The 22,426-nt window shown below is 37.1% G+C and overlaps 1 protein-coding gene across 18 annotated transcripts in view; it reads right to left on the bottom strand.

Moving 5' to 3' along the window:
- The window catches only part of AFG2A (AFG2 AAA ATPase homolog A), a 396,759-nt gene that overhangs the window by 340,828 nt on the left and 33,505 nt on the right, over nucleotides 1-22,426 (bottom strand). For 14 of the 18 annotated variants that reach the window (XR_012435051.1, XR_012435050.1, XR_012435052.1 and 11 more), the window contains one exon: nucleotides 5,679-5,833. The exons of 2 other annotated variants lie outside the window; for them this stretch is intronic. Coding sequence is in view for 10 of the 16 variants with exons in the window: in XM_045391842.3 (XP_045247777.2) it covers nucleotides 5,679-5,833 (155 nt within the window). In the remaining 6 variants the exon portion in view is untranslated. Of the gene's footprint in view, nucleotides 1-1,006; nucleotides 1,151-5,678; nucleotides 5,834-22,426 lie in introns of all 18 variants that reach the window. 2 more of the 18 variants (XR_012435054.1, XR_012435055.1) reach the window with 1 other exon arrangement.

The raw sequence follows: 22,426 nt of genomic DNA, 5'->3' as shown, positions 1-22,426 counted from the left end.
TATTATAATTGACACCACTGAAATACAAAAGATCATTCAAGGCTACTATGAACACCTGTATGCACGTAAATTAGAAAACCTAGAAGAGATGAACAAATTCCTGGAAAAATACAACCCTCCTAGCTTAAATCACGAAGAATTAGATACCCTGAATCACAGACCAATAACAAGCAGCGAGATAGAAATGTTAATTTAAAACTTACCAGCCAGGCATGGTGGCTCACACCTGTAATCCCAGCACATTGAGAGGCTGAGGCGGGTGGATCACCTGAGGTCGGGAGTTCGAGACCAGCCTGACCAAGATGGAGAAACCCCATCTCTACTAAAAATACAAAATTAGCCGGGCGTGGTGGCACATGCCTGTAATCCCAGCTACTTGGGAGGCTGAGGGAGGAGAATTGCTTGAACCCAGGAGGCAGAGGTTGCAATGAGCTGAGATTGCACCACTGCACTCCAGCCTGGACAACAAGAGCAAAACTCCATCTCAAAAAAAAGAAAAAAAAAAAAAATTACCAACCAAAAAAAGCCCAGGACTAGACAGATTTACAGCAGAATTCCACCAGATATTCAAAGAAGAATTGGTACCAATCCTTCAATCCTTTTGACACTACTCCACAAGACAGAGATAGAAGGAACCGTCCCTAATTCATTTTATGAAGCCAGCATCACCCTAATACCAAAACCAGAAAGTGACATAACCAAAAAAGAAAACTACAGACCAATATCCTTGATGAACACTCATGCTAAAATCCTTACTTAAAAAAATACTAGCTAACCAAATCCAACAACATACTAAAAGGATAATCCACCATGATCAAGTGGGTTCCATACCAGGGATGCAGGGATGGTTTAACATATGCAAGTCAATAAATGGGATACACCACATAAACACAATTAAAAACACAATCACATGATCATCTCAACAGATGCAGAAAAAGTACTCAACAAAATCCAGTATCGCTTTATGATTAAAACTGTCAGCAAAATCGGCATACATGGGACATACCTTAATGTAATGAAAGCCATTTATGACAAAGGCACAGCCAACATAATACTGAATGTGGAAATGTTGAAAGTAATCCCTCCGAGAACTGGAAGAAGACAAGGATGCTCACTCTCACCACTCCTCTTCATTATAGCATTGGAAGTCCTAGCCAGAGCAATCAGACAATAGAAAGAAATAAAAGGCATCCAAATCAGTAAAGAGGAAGTAAAACTGTCACTGCTGATATGATCGTTTACCTTGAAAACCCTAAGGACTCCTCCTTAGGAGCAAAGCTCCTAGAACTGACGAAATAATTCAACAAAGTTTCCGGATACAAGATTAATGTATACAAATCAGTAGCTTTCTATACACCAACAGCAACCAAATCAAGAACTCAACCCCTTTTACAACAGCTGCAAAAGAAATAAAATACTTAGGAATACACCTAACCAAGGAGTCGAAAGACTTCTACAAGAAAAACTACAAAACACCACTGAAAGAAAGAGACGACACAAATAGAAACACATCCCTACTGTGATTTTTGAGGGGTGTTGAAGAGCCTTGTTTTGGCATATTAACAGGGTTGGTTTTCTGGTTCCTTCTCATTGGGTAGGCTCTGTCAGAGGAAGATCCAAGGCTGAAGACTGTTGTTTGAATCCTTTTGTCCCATGGGATATTCCGTTGATATAGTACTCTCCCCTCTTTTCCTATGGATGTGTCTTCCTGTGAGCCTAACTGCAGTGATTGTTGTCTGTCTTCCAGGTCTAGCCACCTAGCAAGTCTACCCAGCTCCGGGTTGGTACTGGGGGTTGTCTGTACAGAGTCCTGTGATGTGAACCATCTATGGATCTCTCAAATACACATTCTTTTCAAGTGCACATGAAACATTCTAAAGGATAGATCATATCTTAGACCACAAAACAAGTCTAAAAAATTTAAGAAGACTAAAATCATATCACGTATCTTTTCTGTCCACAATTATATGAACCCGAAATGAATAACAAGAAAAAAAATTGGAAAATTCACTAATATCTGGAAATTAAACAACATACTCCTGAACAACCAATGGGTCAAAGAAGAAATCAAAAGAAAAATAAAGAAAATCTTAAAACAAATGAAAACAGAAACACAACATACCAAAACTTTGATATAGCAAAAGCAGTTCTACGAGGAAAGTTTATAGCAATAAATACCTACATTAAGAAAAAAAGAAATATCTCAAATGAACAACCTAATTTTACACAACAAATAGAAAAAAAAACAAATTAAGCCCAGAGTTAGCAGAAGGAAGGAAATACTAAAGATCAGAGCAGAAATAAATGAAATGGAGACTAGAAAAAATAATTTAAAAGATCAATATAAGAAATAATATAAAAAGATCAATATAAGTTGTTTTTTCAAAAGATAAGCAAAATTGACAAACCTTTGCCTAGACTACTATGAAAAAAAGAAAGAAGATTCAAATAAATAAAATCAGAAATGAAACAGGAGACACTACAATTGATACCACAAAAATACAATCATAAGAGATTAATGAACAACTACATGGCAACAATTTGGCCAACCAAGAAGAAAGAAATAAATTCCTAGAAACATACAACCTACCAAAAATGAATCATAAAGAAAATCTGAATAGGTCAATCAATGAGTGAGGGGAATAGATCAATAATCAAAAAGCTCCCTAACAAAGAAAACTCCAAGACCCAAGAAGTTATGCTTCTCAAGCATTAGCATCACTTTTTCTTTAAATGTTTCATAGAATTCACCAAACTTCCAATAAACTGAAGAGAAAGGAACACTTCCAAACTCACTTTATGAGGTCAGCATTAATGTGATACAAGAATGCTGTAAGAATAAAAGATTACAGGCCAATATCCCTGGCGAACATAGATGGAAATATCCTCAACAAAATATTTGCAAACCAAATTCAATAGCACATTAAAAGGATCATACACCATAATCCAATGAGATTCATCCCTAGGATGCAAGGCTGCTGGTTGGACATATGCAAATCAATCAACATGATATGCCACCTTAAAAGGACAAAGAATAAAAATCATATAATCATATCAATAGATGCAGAAAAAGCATTTGACAAAATTCAACATCCTTTCATGACAGAAACTCTCAATACATTAGAAAAAATGTACCTCAACATCATAACACTATATATGACAAGCTCACAGCTAATATCATACCCAACAATGAAAAGCTAAAAACTTGTCCTCTAAGATGAAGAGCAAGACAAAATGCTCACTCTCACCATTTGTATATTATAGTACTGAAAGTTGTAGCCAGGGAAATTAGGCAAGAAAAAGAAATACAATGCATCCAAATTGAAAAAGAAGAAAAAAATTGTCTGTTTGCAGATGACATAATCTTATATAAAGGAAACCCTAAATATTCCACCAAAAAAAAAATTAAAACCAATAAATGAATTCAGTAAATTGGCAGGATACAAAATCGACAACAACAAAAGTCAGTAGCATTTCTATACTCTAACAACTATCCAAAAAATTAAAAAAAGAAAATCTCATTTACAATAGTACTTTTTAAATATATAGAAAAAACTTAACCAAGACAGTGAAGGACCTGTACGCTGAAAACTATAAAATACTGATAAAATAAATAGAAGACACAAATACATAGAATAATGTCTAATGTTCATGAATTTAAAAAAATAACACTATTAAAATATCCATACTACCCAAAATTGTCTACAGATTTAATGTAACCCCTACCAAAATTCCAATGGCACTTTTCCCTAAAATATGAAAAACAACCCTAAAATTCATAAGGAAACATAGAAGTCACCACATAGTCAAAGTAATCTCAAGCAAAAAAAAAAAAAAAAGCTGTACGCATCACACTATCTGATTTTAAAATATACTACAAAGCTATGATAATCAAGACAGCATGACACTGGCATAAAAACAGACATACAAGTAAATGAAACAGAATAGGGCGTCCAGAAATAAATCCATGCATGTAAAATCAATTGATCTACAAAGGTACTGAAGAACACACAATGATGAAAGTACAATCTCTTTAAAAAATGGTGTCAGGAAAACTGTATATCCACATGATATCCACATGATAAACTGTATATCCACATATGAAACTGGCCTGTCTTCTCACACCACATACAAAAAATCAGCTCAAAATGGATTAAATATTTAAACATAATACCTAAAACTGTAAAACTACTAGAAGAAAACATAAGGAAAAGCTTTATGGCATGGGTCAGGGCAATGAATTTTTGGATACACTCCAAAAGCAGAGTCAAGAAAAGCAAAAATTGGCAGGACTGCATCAAACTAGAAAGCTCTGCACAACAAAGGAAACAGAGTAAAGAGACAACCTATGGAATGGGAGAAAACATGTGTGAACCATATATGAGATAAGAGGTTACTATCCAAAATACTAAAATACATATTAAGAAATTCAAACAACTCAAAAGCGAAAAAAAACAAACAACCTGATTAAAAATGGGCAAAGGATCTGAGTAACATTTGTTAAAAGAAGACATACAAACGGCTAACTGGTATATGAAAATATGTTCAACACCACTAATCATCAGGGTAATGCAAATCAAAACTATAATGAGATATCACCTCACATCTGTTAGGAAGGCCACTATCAAAAAGATGAAAGTAAGTGTTGCCAAGGATATGGAGAAAAAGAAACCCTTGTACACTGTTGGTGGGAATGTAAAGTGGTAAGGACATTATGGAAAACAGTTTGGTGGTTCCTCAAAATGTTAGGTTACCAAAAGATCCAACAATCCAACTCAAAGTGTTAGGTTACCAAAAGATCCAACAATCCTACTACTGGGTACATAGCAAAAGGAAATGAAATATCTCAAAGGGATATCTGCACTCTCATGTTCACTGCAGCATTATTCACAACAGCCAAGATACGGAATCAATCTAAGTGTCCCACAACAGATGAACAGAGAAAGAAAATGTGGTATAATGGTATAAAGAAATGTGGCATAATGGAATATTATCTGGCCTTATAAAAAGAAGAAAATACTGTCACTTATAATAACATAGATGAATCTGAGGAATAGTGAAATAAGTTAAGGTACACAAAAAGACAAACAATCTTATTCATATGTGAAAAAAGCTAATTCCAAAAGGTCGTATACAGTACGATTCCATTTATATAAACTTTCTGAAATAAAAATTTAGAAATGAGGGGAGGAATGAGGTGGGTTTGATTATAAAAGACAACATGAGGGATCTTTGTGGTGACAGAACTACTCAGTATCCCGTGATGAATACACAAACCTTTTCATGAGATAAAACTGTATAAAACTAAATAAACACACACACGCAAGTAAAACTGAAAAAATTTGAGTAAGATCAATGGATTGTATCAATAGGAGTATCCTGCTTGTAGTATTGTAACATAGTTTTTTGGGTGTTTTGTTTTTTGTTTTTGAGACAGGGTCTCACTCTGTCACCCAGGCTGAAGTGCAATGGCACAACCATGGCTCACTGCAGCCTCAACATTCCCCAGGGCTCAAATGATCCTCCCACCTCAGCGGCAGCTGGGACTACAGGTGTGCACCACCACACTCAACTAATTTTTGTACTTTTTGTAGAGATGGGGTTGTATCATGTTGCCCTAAATTTTTTTCAGAGTTTAATTCAAACAGTGTAGCTAGTGTGGGATACAAATTACTTACATTTGGGACATCAATTGCTATTTCCCTCATGGCACTGGGTCTGATGTCATTCATTGCCTGCAAGAAATCATTCAGAGTAATCTTCACCAGTCCAGCCACCTTGACATCAGGGAGGTTAGGCTGTTTTTTCAGGATTCTCCGCAAGGCACAGAGACCTACAAAGAGAGGAAAAGTAACACAAGATTTGTCTTCTCCTTAATAAATACAGACTGAATTGATGGCTCGGGTGGCCCATCTGGAGTGGTCTCCGTGAAGACACTGGCTGCAGCCGGGGAGGCATGGCCAGGGCTGCGTACTCCATGAAGCCAGTGGGAGCTGGGAGCAGGCAGGAATCCTGCTCTTTTCCAAGTTGGTGGGGTGGGAGCCCCACTTACCCAGGCACAGCTGCAGCCACCCAGCCATGGCTGTGGACCCAGGTATCCCTCCACTCTCAAAAACCCAGGAAGTACCCCCTGCCCCAACAGGCTCCGAAGTGCCTGCTTCTACTGCCTGGTCTCTCCCTAATCCCAGAAAAACTTTTTGCCTGTTCTGATTTCAGACCAAAGTTAAGGCTGAGCCAAGCCACTGTCATGACCCACCTAGGTATTCATGTGCTCAAGGTGGCGCTGACACACCAGCTCCCTGCCACCTTGGTCCCCTCCAGACTTTGGGTGCCAATGAGCATGGGAGGGAGGCTAAGGGTGGCTCGGCGCAGTTCTGCAAGCGCCCCTCAGCACGAACAGTCCAGGCACCATGGACAACATGATTGATGGCAGCAGGAGGCAGAGAGGCTCTTGGGCAGAAAGGAGTGAGTCCCTGGTGAAGCCCCACCTTCAAGCCAGGGACACCCTGAAGCATGGAGGGCAGGCTGTCAGCACTGGGTAGAGTCTGTGGCCCAGAGCAAGAACTTATGGTGCTTTTTCTGGGTCTGCCTATGGACCAATCAGCATGCACTTCCTCCCCTCTGAAGCCCATAAAAACCCGACTCAGCCAGGACTGAGTCAGGACTACCAGCTCTGAGAAGGAGCTACCCACTCTGGGTCTCCTCTCCACTGAGAGCTAGACATTTGTTGGGACACCCTGCCTATGGAAAGGAGCCACCCACTCCAGCTCTCCTCTCTGCTGAGAGTTAGACACTCATTGGGACAACCTGCCTGCAGAAAGAAGCCACCCACTGCAGGTCTTCTCTCTGCTGACAGCTGGACACTCATCAGGCTGAGGATAGCAGCTACTCACTCTGGGTCTCCTCTCCACTGAGAAGTGGACACTAGTCAGGATGCCAGATAGGAGCTACCCATTCCGGGTCTCCTCTCCACTGAGAGCTGGACACACATTGGGACAACCTGCCTACACAAAGAAGCTACCGACTCTGGGTCTCCTCTCCACTGACAGCAGGACACTTGTCAGGATGACCTACCTGCAGAAAGGAGCTACCCACTCCAGGTGTCCTCTCTGCTGAGAGCTAGACGTTTGTGAGGACGGCCTGCCTGTGGACAGGAGCTACCCACTCCAGGTATCCTCTCTGCTGAGAGCTGGACACTCCTCAGGACAACCTGATGGCAGAAGGACCTACCCACTTCGGGTCTCCTGAGAGCTGTTCTGTTGCTCAATGAAGCTCCTCTTTGCCCTGCTCACCCTCCAGCTGTCCACATACCTCATTCTTCCTGAAGGCTGGACAAGAACTCAGGACCTGCCAAATGGCAGGACTGAAAGAGCTATAACACAAACAGGACTGAAACAGGCCCACTGGTCACCACATTGCGGGTAACAAGAAGAAGAGGAGCTGTGGCCCTTTGGGGAGCTCAGAAGCAAGGGCTGTGATCAGAGCTGTGACACCAGAGCTGTGACACTCTCTTTGGGGCTCTGCTATTTCCAATATCTCCAAGCTTCCAGGTACCACCACGTTCCCTGGTGCCCATGGGGGAAAACACTTGTGGTACGCCTGGTCCAGCCACATCCTTACACAGAGCTGGCGACTGTGCCTGCACCTACAGCTGTCCACTCCACTGCAGCCAGCATGCCTGGCTGTGTGCAGTGGCCGGACCTCAGGCTCACTCACACCCTCTTCACAGCTCTGTGCCTGGCTCACCCTTGGCAGGTGTAGGATCCAGGCCAATAGCACAAGCCAAGTACAGCCTGCTGGGCCAAGTGGGCAGAAAAGCCCAGTGGGTCCGAGCAAAACTCAGGCAGAGGCGCCACCAGCCACAGAGGTTTCTGGCTGGAAAAGTGGCACCCTAAGGATCCTGTGACAGAATTATCACCAATAAAAATAATAAAAAACCCAAACCCCATGTAAGATTACAGCATTTAAAACATTTTGTCCTTGTAAGGGAGGGGATGAGAGGTGGGAAGGGAGGTGGAAGAATGTGAAGGATAAATGTAAAAATCCAAGCCCTTAGTTTTGTCAATGAAAATATGACAAATATTTAATATGAGAAAGCATAATTTACAAATATAAAATGGAATTTACAAAACAACATCCATAAAAAAAGCCATAAAGATTTATCAAAATAATTTGTTTGGGGAACTTCTTTTAAAAGAGTAAAATATTAAAATTAAAACATGCTTTTGCCCCTGCCCTTTTGGTAAATACATTCAAACTAGAATTACAAAGTTTTAAGGTATTGGGAAAACACCTTCAAGGAAACTTTCAGGTGGCAGTTGGAAATGTGATTTTGGAATACAAGAGCAAAGCAAACTTCAGAGTGATGTGCATACAGATAAGATGTGATATTATAGCAATGGAGAGATCTATAAGGGGAGGCTAGTGAGGGGGTCAGGGATGGAGGAATAAATGTAGAAGGCTCAATCTTAGCAAAGCCCATCAATTGAATAGCATAAAAAGAAATGATGGTTTTAAAAGGCAGAGGAAAAATAGGATGACATAGAATAAAGGGTACTAAAGCAGCCAGGAGGATAGTCAACAAAGTCAAATTTAGAGAGATCCAAAATAAATTCAAAGATATCATGCTGACTTGAGAAATTAGATACTAAGTTCCTTGTCTTTGCTATTTGCTTGAAGTTTAAACACTGACAAGAGTGAATGTTCCCTCCATTAGGTTGTGAGATTTAGAGCCCTTTGATCTGTGATAATCTTTAGTCTAGAAGACAGTAAGTCACTAGATGCTCTTTGTGTTAAGACTGTTTAATAAAATTTCAGTTTGAAGGAGTTTAATCTCAGAGATCTCTCAGAAACCCAGTCTGAATATCTGAAGTTGTCCTGGAACACCATCTAGCTTCCATGGTTTTTTAACCTTTCTTGTTCAAAACACTATGCCTCAATACAGTTTTACTAAATAAAAATGATACCACTCCATCATTCTGTTTTCACTTATTTGAACTTTTATATATAAACAGAAGCATTAATAAAAAGAAGACACAAAACTCCACAAAACAGAGGGCTGAGTATCTTTCACTACCAAGAAAAAGCAATGAATAGTACAAAGAAGCTCCAAAAATAGATCCCCTGCTTCCTAAAGCCAGCAAGTCACTTATTTAGGCCATCTTACAAATACCCACTTGCTTTTTCTGCCTTACAAAATGCTGAAAGATGGTTCTTCACACCTCTTGCATTTCTGCTTGAGAATAAAATCACCGACTGCCTCTGTTCAAGACTATCTTTTGAAGGATGTTGGTAAGCAGGAAAATAAAGTGTCTCTCTCCAAAGCAAAGGATAGACATGCTTACTGTCCATTATAAAAGATTCAGGTTCTATAATTCAAGGCTCCCCTACTTTGATGCAAGCTTATACAGGTTCAAGTGTCAGGGAGCCCTCTGTATCGCTCTGTGAAAAGTGAGGCTCCGGAACAGGTGCGAATGCTGCTACCCTAGCTAATTATGTTGCTGCAATATTCTGTCCTTTGACTCTTCCGCAGGCACTAACAAAATCTGTTAGCCAGCAAGTAGAGTAAAACCTCAGGCCCTTTACAATTCTTGACATGTTTATGTCTGCTATGGTTTGAATTTTTTTGTCTCCTCCAAAACTCATGTTAAAACTTAATCCCTAATGACACACTGATGGAAGGTGAGGCCTAAAGATAGGTGTCTCCACCCTCATGAATGGATTAATGCAGCTATAAAAAGGGCTTGCAGGAGTGGGCTCACTCTATCTCACTCTTCTGCGATGTGAGGACACACAATGTTCCTCTCCTTTAGAGAATACAGCATTCAAGGCATCATCTTGGATGCAAAGAGACTGAGCCCAAGCCTCCCAGCACCTTAATCTTGGACTTTCCAGCCTCCAGAACTGTGAGAAATAAATTTCTGTTCTTTGTAAATTACCAAGTATGTGGTATTTTGTTATAGCAGCACAAACTGGACTAAGATGATGATAAATTGGGTTGATTTACTACTCAACATACTCATTAGTTAAATGGAGCAGAAGCATTAAAAAATATTACAGTTCAACTTAAGAGTTTTCAACTTTATGGCTGGGAGTGGTGGCTCACACCTGTAATCCCAACACTTTGGGAGGCTGAGGCAGGTGGATCACCTGAGGTCGAGAGTTTGAGACCAGCCTGACCAACATGGAGAAACTCCATCTCTACTAAAAATACAAAATTAGCCAAGTGTGGTGGTGCATGCCTGTAATCCTAGCTACTTGGGAGGCTGAGGCAGAAGAATCGCTTGAACCCTGGAGGCGGAGGTTACGATGAGCCGAGATGGCACCATTGCACTCTAGCCTGGGCAAGAAGAGCAAAACTCCATCTCAAAAAAAAAAAAAAAAAAAAGAGTTTTCTGCTTTACAGTGGTACAAAAGCAATATGAATTCAGTAATTTTCTTGCAACACTGGGTAGCTGCAGCAAGCCACAGTTCCAAGTCAGCTACACACATATTTTGACTCACAAGTTTTTTCAGGACATAACCCTATCATAAGTTGAGGAGTATCTATGCAGTGCTGTGTTGTATCAAACAGCACCTTGTGGCCTGAAAAAAATTTAAGATGTTCCTAAAACATCTAACATAACTGGACGTAATCAAAATACTTCAGTGCCAGATAGTATCTGGCAATACTTGCCAATATTTCTAACTTGGACCAGATACATCACTCTACTGAGACAGAAAAACTGAAACAAGTAAAATGGTCTAATAATTTGCCTGCCACATTTTTTTATATCATGCAAACATAAAATTGGACAATAAATGAGACATTATTTTCATTTAAGGAAGGGGTTTGGAAAACACAGGCAATATGTGGTTTTTAAAAGTATACTTAATATTGTAATATAAATGTATTTATAAAACACCAAAATCTCTATTATTGCTAATACAAACTACAGAACTTAAGCTGGATAAAATCTCCACTCCTCCGAACATAGAAAGAAAATAGTACTTTACCGGAGGAAAAACAAAGGCAACAGAAACATGGAATTTTTCAAAAGTTAAAAAATAGTAAAGTACAAGCTGGGCACAGTGGCTCACACCTGTAATCCCAACACTTTGGGAGGCTGAGACGGGTGGATAACTTGCATCCAGGAGTCCAAGACTAGCCTAGACAACATAGTGTGACCCCATCTCTAAAAGAAATTCAAAAATTAGCCAGGCTTCGTGGCATGTACCTGTAATCCTAGCTACATGCGATGATTGCTTGAGCCCAGGAAGTCAAGACTGCAGTGAGCCATCATTATGCTACTGCACTCAGCCACTCAACTTGGGTGACAGGTGAGACCCTGTCTCCAAAAAAGTAAAGTACAAAGACTGATTCTGTAATAAACATAGCACAACTTAATGTACCCAAATAATAAGTAAACATGTGTTGCAAGGTTTGCTATGCATACTAGTCCCTGATAAGCCAAGGAGACAAACGTAGGATATTCACTAAAGGCCAAGTTAAAATGTGTAACTAAAAAGACAATGGGAAGAGGATGAAATAATAAAAATACTTGCCTATTCCAAAATAATGAAAAAAAAAAAAAAAAAGGAAAAACAATGTACAACAAGTGAGGCAAATAAGGAAGTAGATTGAACCTAAGTATTTTAAGGTATTACCCTAAATATAAATGTATTAAGTACTTGAATTTAAACAATGACAACAGCAGCTGGATTAAAAAAATAAAACCTCAATTTACCCTGCATACAAGTGATGTATCTGAAATATAAGAATATAGAAAGGTTGAAAGTAAAAGAATAAAAGGAATACTATGCAAATATACACAGAATGAAATATACATGGAAGGATAACAGTGCACCTATATCTACTATTAAACAGGCATTAAGTAAAAAGCATCACTAGACACTTGGGGTAATAAAAGGGCCAATTCACCAAGAATATACAAAATTCTAAATTAATACATGCCTGATAACAAAATTCAAAATATATAAAACAAAAGTAAACAGAACTAAATGTAGAAACAGACCTTGCCTGCAGGTTTTAACATACTTGCCTTATAAGCCAAAATTTTTAAACAGAATATATAGAAGATATCAGAAGATAGAAAAACAAAATTAACTCACTTATCCTTAATTGGCATAGATTAAAAAACAACATCAAAATAATAAAATAACTCTGTTTTCCAACATACCTGGAATATCTACCAAAACTGACCCTATGCTAGGACACAAAGCAAGTCTCCATGTAACTCAAAGACTGAAATCATAAAGCATAGTTCTCAGACCTCAGGAGAATGAATAACAAAATCAGTAACAAAAAAATGCTAAGAAATACACAAATATCTGAAAATCAGTTAATTCATTTCTAAATAACTCATGGTTCAACAAAAAATCATAATGAAAACTGAATTTTTTCAACTGAAAAATAATACAAATATAACATGAAAATCTGTAGGATGCTGCTACTGCAGTACTGAAGGGGACACTGGTAGGCTTAATGTACACAGAAAAAAAGACTGACAGTCAATGAGGCATTCATCTTAAGAAATTAGGAAAAGAAGAAGAAATTAAACCAAAAAGAAAAAAGAAGCAGGGAAATAATGAATAAAACAAATGCTAAATTTAAAAAAATAACCAATAAAGCCAAAGGCTGGTTGTCTGAAAATGTGAGAGAAGAGATACATTTCCAATATTAGGAATGAAAAAGCAGACATCATTACAAAACCTACAGTCATTAAAAAGATAAGAGGATACTAGGAATAACTTTATGCCAAATAATTTGAAATGTAGATAAAATGAACAAATTCCTAGGGGAAAAAAATTTACCGAAACTAATATACAAACAAAAAAACTATACAATTTGAATATTTCAATAGATATTAAAGAAATTAAATCTATAATTAAAACCTTTCCCACAGAGAAAATTCTAAGCACAGATGGTTTCAATGATAAATGTCACCAAATACTTAAGGACGAATATGACATTAATTTTTTAAAAACTGTTCCAGAGAAAAAATAATTCCCAACTTGATTCACAAGGGTAGCATAATCCCGCTCCCCAAATCTTAAAGGGGTATTACAAGAAAAAAAATTGCAGGTCAATCTCTCACATGAACATAGGTGCAAATATCTTAAACAAAACATCAGCCAAATGATCAATACATTAAAAAGAATTACAAAATTGTGACAAGTTGGCTATATTACAGGAATGTCAGATTCATGTAACACTTAAAAATCAATCAACATCATTCTTCACATTGACAGAATAAAGAGATCATAAGACTATCTCAATAAATGTAGAAATGTGATAAAATATCATTAATTATATTTTTTAAAAAGCTAGGAATAGATACAAACCTCCTTATCACACATACAGCCAAAAAAAAAAAAATTCTTAATATTAAGTAACAGTTTGTAAACTTTCTCTTAAATCAAGAATGAGATAAGGATTACTATTGTTACCACTTCTATTAAATACTATCAGAGGTCCTATCTAGTACAGTAAGTCAAGGAAAAGAAAAAATAGGTATAGAGTTGAACAAAATAAAATTTAAAACTCATTATTTGAAATGTATACATAGAAAACTATAACATAACTGATAGATTTAAAAAACTCAAAAGAACTTACATACACACTACTAAAATTTTGTTTTTTGTGGTTTTTCTGAGACAGGGTATCCCTCTGTCACCCAGTCTGGAGTGTTGCGGTGCAATCTCAGCTCATTGTAGCTTCAACCTCCCACACTCAAGCAATCTTCCCACCTCAGCCTCACAAGTAGCTGGGACTACAGGTGCATACCATCACGCTCAGTTTTTCTGTAAATTTTCTGTAGAGATGGTGTCCCACTATGTTGCCCAGGCTGGTCTCAAACTCCTGGGCTTACAGGATCCTCCCGCCTTGGCCTCTCAATGTGCTGGAGTTATAGGTATAAGCCACTGTGCCTGGCCCACGCCATTAAAACTAGTAAGTGCATTTGGCAAGGTAGGTAGACACAGTCAATACAAAAAAAAATTTACTTTTTCTATTGGGAGGCCAAAGCGGGTGGATTACTTGAGGTCAGGAGTTCATGACCAGCCTCACCAACATACTGAAACCCCATCTTTACTAAGCTACTTAGGAGGCTGAGGCACAAGAATTGCTTGAACCCGGGAGGCAGAGGTTGCAGTAAGAAGCTGAGATCGTGCCACTGCACTCCAGCCTGAGTGACAAAGCAAGACTGTCTCAAAAACAAAATTTTTTTTTTACTTTTTCTAGACACAGTCATGCATTGCTTAATGACACGGACGCGTTCTGAGAGATGTGTCTTTATGTGATTTTGTTGTTTGCAAACATTATAGAGTATACTTACACAAATCTAGGTGGTATGGCCTACTATCCACCTAGGTTATATGGTATTGCCTATTGCTCCTAGGCTACAAACCTGTACAGCATGTTACTATACTCAATACTGTAGGGAACAGTAACACAATGGTATTTGTATATCTAAACACAGAAAAAGAAAAGGTACAGTAAAAATACAGTATAAAAGATTTAAAAAGATCCTGCCACTGCACTGTAGCCTGGGTGACAAAGCGAGATTCTGTCTCAAAACAAACAAAAAAAAATTATTTTACTTTTTCTAGATATAGCCATGCATTGCTTAATGACAGGGATATGTTCTGAGAGATGTGTCTTTATGTGATTTTGTCATTGTGCAAACATCAAAGAGTATACTTATGAAAATCTAGATGGTATGGCTTACTATACAGCAAGGCTACAAACCTGTACGGCATGGTACTATACTCAATACTATAGGTAACTACAACACAACGGTAAGTACTTGTGTATCTAAACATAGAAAAAGAAAAGGTACAGTAAAAATACAGTATAAAAGATTAAAAAATGTTATACCTGTGTAGGGCACTTACCATGAATGAGGCTTATACGACTGGAAGTTGCTCTGGGTAAGTCAGTGAGTGTGTGCTGAGCAAATGTGAAGGTCCAGGACATTACTATACTCTACTGTAAACACTATCCACTTAGGCTACACCAAATTTAAAAATAATAATACTAATTACACTACTACTTTACAATGGTTATGATGTCACTGGGTGATAGGAATTTTTCAGCTCCATTATAATCTTATAGGGCCACCGTAGTATATAACATCTATCATTGACTGAAACATCATTATGCAGTCCATGACTATACTAACATAAAATAATTACAAGTGAAATTTTACAAAATGCCATTCATAAGTGCATTCAAAAAACCAAAGTATCTAAGAATAAATCTAATGAATAGTATGCAACACTTTTCACATAAAACTACCAAACTATCTTGAGGGAAATTAAAGAAAATCTAAAATAAAATGAAGGGATCTAAGAAGTTCATGGATTACAAGGTATTAACTTCCCAAATCTCTCCAAATTGATTGAAAGACTTAATAATTCCAATCAAAATGCAAGTCAGTTTATTAGATGGGGAGAAGGAAGAACCTGACACACTGATTTTAAAACTTCTATGGGAATGCAAAGGGCCAACAATAGTCAAGAAAATTTTGATGACCCTTTTTTTTTTTTTTTTTTTAAATATCACTTACCCTCCAGAAATTAAGACTTTTACTAAGGCTGAAAGTACTAAAGACATTTCAGTATGGTGGACAAGGATAAGAGACCAATGAGGCAGAGCAGAGAATCCAAAATGAACACAAACCCTTGATTTATATACAACAAAGGTAACACAGAAGCAAGGTAGAAATGGATGGTCATTTCAATAACTGGTAAAACATATCTATATGAAAAAAGTGAAGCAATTGAAGATAGCAACATGAAAGGAAAAACAATAAAAGCATCAAGAAGATAAGAGAAAATATACCTAACAGTAGATTTGACCAAGATTTCTTAAGCTAGCTATAAAAATCACCAGCCATGAAGGAAAAGACTGATGAACCGGATCCTTTATATCAATATATATTATAATAAATACATAATTACAAACTTTCTGTTCCTTAAAAGATACTACAGAGAATAAAAATGCAAGCCACAGAGTAGAAGATATTTAAAATACATATATCTAACAAAGGTCTCACAACTAAGCTATATTAATAACTTCCACAAATCAATATATTTTTAAAAAGTAACCCTACAGAAAAACTGAATAGATACTTGACAGGCACATCGCAAAGAAAGACATCTAAATGGCCAATTCAAATATAAAAAGGTACTCAGTCTCAGTCATCAGGGAACTAAAACCACAATGAAATACTGCTATAAACTCCATGTCAGCATGCACGAGAAGCAACTGGAATTTTCACACACAACAGGTAGAAAGGTAAATTGGTAAAATCGCTACAAAAATGTTTTGGCAGTATTTAGTAAAAAGAATCCTATAACCCAATAATTCCACTCTTAGACAAATAATAGACAGAAATGCATACATTTGTGCACCAAAAGGCATGTGCAAGAATGTTCATGGCATTACTCATAATACTTAAACAATCGAATTCAGCAATAAAAATGAACTCCTGCTATACAGAATAAAATGATGAAGCTCCCAAACCATAAAACAAGTGAAAGAAGAGAGGACAACACAGGCAAAACTGATCTATGGCATTCAAAGCCAGGAGAGTAGTTGCCTTTTGGGTTGAGGTGAGCACGTAGTGGCTGGGAAAGGGTCTGAGAGGGGTACCACGAAGCTAGTAATGCTCTGTATCTTGATCTGAGTGGTGGTTACACAAGTGTGTACATTTTGGAAAATGCGTGGATCTTTTAGCTTATGCTCTCTTATGTATATATGTAATACTTCAAGAAAGAAGTTTATTTTTAAAAGTATGTAAAAAGTGTGGTGAAAGGAAAAAAAACTATAAATAAAGTAACAACACAGAAGCTGGTTCAAATAAGAGGGATGGTAGTTTTAGAAATTATAAACTGCAATTTAAAATGAAATATCATTGTACCAGTATTAGCTCATCAATTATAACAAACGTCCCACACTAAGGCAAGACAGTAATAATGGGAGAAGCTGGGAAAAAGGGAAGTTATATGGAAATGATCTGTACTTTCTGCTGTATTCTTCTGTAAACCTAAAACTGCTCTAAAAAAAGTCTATTAATTAAAAAAAAAATTTAATAAAATGAAAAAACTCAGTTCTAAGTATCCATATGCATATATACAATGAAGTTTATTCCTTAATATTTTATTACTAAAACAGGAAAATATTTTTATTTAGAGTACTTTATAATCAGAATAATTAAAACCATGATGATCTAGGGAAAAAAAATCCATAAAAAAGGTTTTGGAGCTGGATACAGTGACTCACACCTATAATCCCAGCACTCCAGGAGGCCAAGGTGGGAGGATCACTTGAGGTTAGGAATTTAAGACTAGTCTCGGCAATACTGCAAGACCCCATCTCTTTAAAAAAATACTAAAATCAGTTTTGGGAATTTTCTATAAAGAAATTCTGATCAGGCTCAGAATCACTGCAGAACATATTTATAAGCTGACCAGTGTGCAAAATATACTAGAATACAAAATATAGATTATATGATTTACAGTACTCACAGAGAGTTTTGACTTGCCAGAATATTTTATACAAACGAATATGTTTGGTATGAAAGGCAGCGTGACTAAAGAAGAAAAACAAAACTTGAGGAGAGATAACAGCATTTTTTACATGCCATTACTTTGATTTTTTTTTTAAGAGACAAGGTCTTGCTCTATTACCCAGGCTGGATTGCAGTGGCACGATCATAGCTGACTGCAGCCTCAACTCCTAGACTCAAGCAATCCTCCCACCTCAGCGTCCCAAGTAGCTAGGACTACAGACACACACCACTACCACTGGCTAATTAGAGACTCTAATTCTCTTAGAGACAGAGTCTTGCTACATTGCCCAGGCTGGTCTCAAACTCCTGACCTCAAGTTATTCTCCTGGTCTGGCCTCCCAAAGTGCTAGGATTACAGGTGTGAGCCACTGCACCAAAATGGTTTTGAAAATATTTCTAAAAAACAGTTTTCAGTAATGGAACCACTGTTCTTATATTTCTTGCCAATTCCGTTACAATTCATGTTAAAGGAAAGCAATTATTCAAGTATTATTATATTATAAAGCCACTGGGAAGATATATTCATTAGCCACGGGAGTTACTCTTTCATGGGCACTCTTTTCAATATTAACTCATCTATTCACTCAAAATATTCAACAAGAACCTCCTAGACATAATTACTTTATTAAACAAATGTACTGAGCTCTTACATATGAGGATGCACAAGAAGGCAAATCAATCTCTCACTGCGCTAACAGTCTAATAGGGGAGACACATCATAACACATAGTTATTATAAACTATGCCAAGTACTGTGACATGGAAAGAACAAAGTGGCACAAAAGCACATGTCAGGAACATCGAACTCAGTTTCAGGAAGGATTAGTTGACCTAACAACTCTCACAGAAATCATTTAGTACATTCCTTTATTTCACAAATGAAAAACTGAAACATATATCTAAGTTCAAGTAGAAAGGCCTGAAAAGTGAATTGATGTTAACCTGATAAAATGGGAATTGGGGCCAAAGAGGCAGCCAACTATTCCAAGCAGGGAGAACAGCATATAAATAGAGACGAGATGGAGCATAGCACTTTAGAGATTAGGAGACCCTATAGAATAATAAAAGATAAAATCCCAAGTCTCCAGAGTTCAGTCTTATACATATGAAAGAACGTGTTTAAATAAACCTAAATCCAACTTATTAATTCATTTGTAAGTATGTGAGGATATAAAGTATGGTGGATTGTTAGAAATGAGAAAAGAACAAAAGGTAAGTTTACTGATTTGCAAAAGCTATGCCATAAGAGATCCTGGAGACCCCTGCCACAGGCCTTCAGATTCTTTTCCACTCTAGAGTATTGATTCTGGACTCTAAATAAACGTATCCTATTTTACACAACAAATGTTATTCTTGAAAATAACATGTAAGTTGAAAAACAGAATTTGTATAAATTAAATGTTAAATATATTATCAAGAGTTTACAGAAATTAAAGCTCCTCGGAGCTATAATACTAATGCAACCAATCCTCCATGGCTCTAGGTCTAGCACTAGCTCAGGCACAGCTTTAAATAAGACTTAGCCCTTTTGGCCATCAGTTACCTCATTTACTAAATGAAAAGATTAAAATATATTTTGTCTAATCATTCAAATTTAAATAACCTAAAATTCTATGATACTAAGTTTAAATTACTGGCCATCACCATTTCTAATAAGGCCATACTGGAATCTACACTGAAAGGTTAAATTTTTAAAAATACATATATTTTTAGAAACCTGAAGACAATTAACTAGAAGAACAAATGGACACATGTACATCAAGGAATATGGTTGAAAGTAAGTCATCAACATTTCCTCTTCTCACTAACTTTGGAGTTAATTTTTTTAAATGTAAGCAAATACAGAAGCAATACTGCTATGTTAAGAAACACAATTTTGAAATAAAAAAAGAGGTGTGGCTAATTCAACAAAAAAATGTATCATTTTCTTTTCAATACTTTATTTTCCAATGCTCTTAACATTTTTAAGACTGGAAAACAAGATACCTTGAAGGGAAGAAAAGGCAAAATGCTTTAGGGAGCCAAATGTCAGCACACTGTTTCCAATGTATGACTTGTATATGACTTGTTCCCCCTCAAGCTCCACATCAGCCAATTCTTGACAAGAGCAATTATTCTAAACCCATGCTCTTCAAAACCATCTGCTCCAGATGCAATCAACAAACATCATCTTGTCCCATGTTTATAAAATCCTACAATTTTATACTCAATACTTGCTAAGTTATACATTATTTTTGAGATTACAATTAAGCTCCTTCATTAGAAACTAACAATAAAATTAAACTGATCAGAGAAGTTAATAATCCCTTTTAGAATTACTACCTGCCTACAGAAACTTAATTACGTGAAAAGGTAACATAAAACTTGGACATCTGGATCTCATATTTAAATTCTAAAAGTTGAGCATAAAATTGGCTAATAATATACTCATATATATGAAAACAAGGCAAGTATAACAAAAATCTAAGTCTCCTTTTTTTAAAATGTACTTTCCTCAAAGTATCAGAACTCCAGAAAATTTGTTTTATTTGGAGTCTTTATTCTCCCTCAACTTTGTATTAAGTATAGACAAAGTGGTATCACTTGCTGTACCACTAGGAAAGTTCCATTTCTCACGGCCCATTAATAAATAAATTTTTAAAAAATCAAATAGAATATCCTTGAAGGTTATTGTAGTTCTCGCCTTATTTATATTACAAGTGACTGCTGCAACTTAAACTGATCAAAGGAACCAGGTCTATTCCAAACCCTCTATCACTTTCAAAAGTTGCTATTTTAAAAGTAATGGTACTGTGGAAGGCACATTTGTCTCCAGACCTGAATCTTGAGTCAAGGCTTATTTCTCACTAACTGCTTGAGTTTAGATGTATCACACAGTCTCTCCTCATCTGTGAAATAAGGTAATGTACTAAATTATCTCTGAAAGAATATTCTATTATTCTATTCTGGTGCAGTTTTTGCAATTACTTTTTTTTTCTTTTGAGACAGAGTCTTGCTCTGTTGCCCAGGCTGAAGAGCAGTGCCATGATCTCGGTGACTGCAACCTCCTCCTCTTCCTGGATTCAAGCAATTCTTGTGCCTCAGCCTCCCAAGCAGCTGGGCCTATAAGCATGCGCCACCATACCCGGCTAATTTTTGCATTTTTAGTAGAGTCGGGGTTTCACCATGTTGGTCATACTGGTCTCAAACTCCTGACTTCAAGTGGCCGCCCACCTCGGCCTCCCAAAGTGCTGGGATTACAGGTGTGAGCCACCATGCCCAGCCGCAATTACTTTTGCACCAACCTATAGTTCTAAAACATCAAGATTAATTCACTTCACCAGTCCTAGGTTTCAAACTGCCCTAAATACAGCTTCCATTTTCAAATTTTTCATATTTCATCATTTACCTACCTGGCCTAACAACCTTACTAAAATACCGCGTTTTTTGGGGGTTTTTTTGTTTTTTTTTTTAAAAGGTGCTTAGAGTACAATTCGTATGCCAAGAGAGGCTGAAGATTCACAGCTGGGTGGACTAAATCAGCGCCCAGGTAAGAGGCAAGTAACCAGGAAAATGATAAAGAAATGTAGTTAGATTTGGGTTTTACTGGAGACAGGGAGGAATGACAAGGAGCGAGGACTAACTGTATTTATCCCTCTTTTACGGAAAGCATAAAAACTCTAAATATTAATAATAACACACCAACAAAACTAAAAAAGAAATTGACAATCACTATATCTGCTTCTTCAAGTCTCGATCAATCACCCTTCAATTTATTGCAATCCAGCAGCTAGGTACAAGACACCACAAGAATTTCTCTCTTCCAGGCTCCCATGACCTCCCAAGTAGGGAACTAAGCACTTTATGTAACTGTGGTCTCCACTATGATCAACACTGTTGATCCTGTTTCCACTATTTATTACCTGTGTGATCTTGGGAAAGTTCCTTGATCTGACGTAAGTTTCCTCGACTACAAAATAAAGAGAACCTCAGAGAGTTGCTGTGAGGAAGAAATGTGTTAGTACATACAAGGTGCTTCAAACAGTGGTTGACATAATCCAAGTACTCAATGAGTGTGAACCAATACCATATTATTTCCTCACTAAATGCTTACCTTATTTCATCTGAGGCACCACTTCTTTGGGTTCTCTTCCCAGCTCTCGAGCCACTCCTCAGTTTCCTGTTCAAAATATTTTTTAACAACCCAACCTTTGAATGACAATATTTCCCAAGACCTTTCTACTGTGTTAGCATTCTGAAAGCGCCCTGATCATTCACATAACACCCAACACACTGTATTGTACTTATCTTACACACTGCTCCATTTCCCTGTGAGTCTTGAGTTTCATGAGGAGAGCCCAAGTCTATCTTATTCCTTGAGGTAGCCCCACCATCCAGTGCAGTACCTGGCTCAATGAATGAAGGAACTCTACTCACCTTCTGTTAGTGATTTCATTCTTTCTACAGCTTCACCATGTTAACTACTAACAACTCCCACGTCTATATCTCTAACCTAGACCTGTCCTCATCTTCAAAACCTATAATTCAAAGTCTTCCAAGTTAGACAATATAAAAAATATAGATGAGAGGTGAAAAAGAAAGACTAGCCAGAAGAAGGTATTTCAATAGTCCAGACAAGAGCTGATGATGGTGTGAACTGTGGTATAGCAGTGAAAGTGGTTAATTTTTTTAAGAGGTCAAATTCTGAATAAGCATGAAAACAAAGCTGACAGGATTTGATTAAAAAAAAAAAAGAGTAAGAGAAAAAAGAATCAAGAATAACTCTTAGAAATAACTTTTATTTAGATAGCCTGGTTTTATGTTTGTGATTGTTTTAATTAGAAAGAGAACCTTTCCTCAAGTTTTATATTT

The sequence above is a fragment of the Macaca fascicularis genome, chromosome 5 (assembly GCF_037993035.2).
Source record: "Macaca fascicularis isolate 582-1 chromosome 5, T2T-MFA8v1.1".
In the NCBI taxonomy this organism is placed as follows: Eukaryota; Metazoa; Chordata; class Mammalia; order Primates; family Cercopithecidae; genus Macaca; species Macaca fascicularis.
Note: the sequence above shows the minus strand (reverse complement) of the source record. Positions and strands in the feature narration are given on the sequence as shown.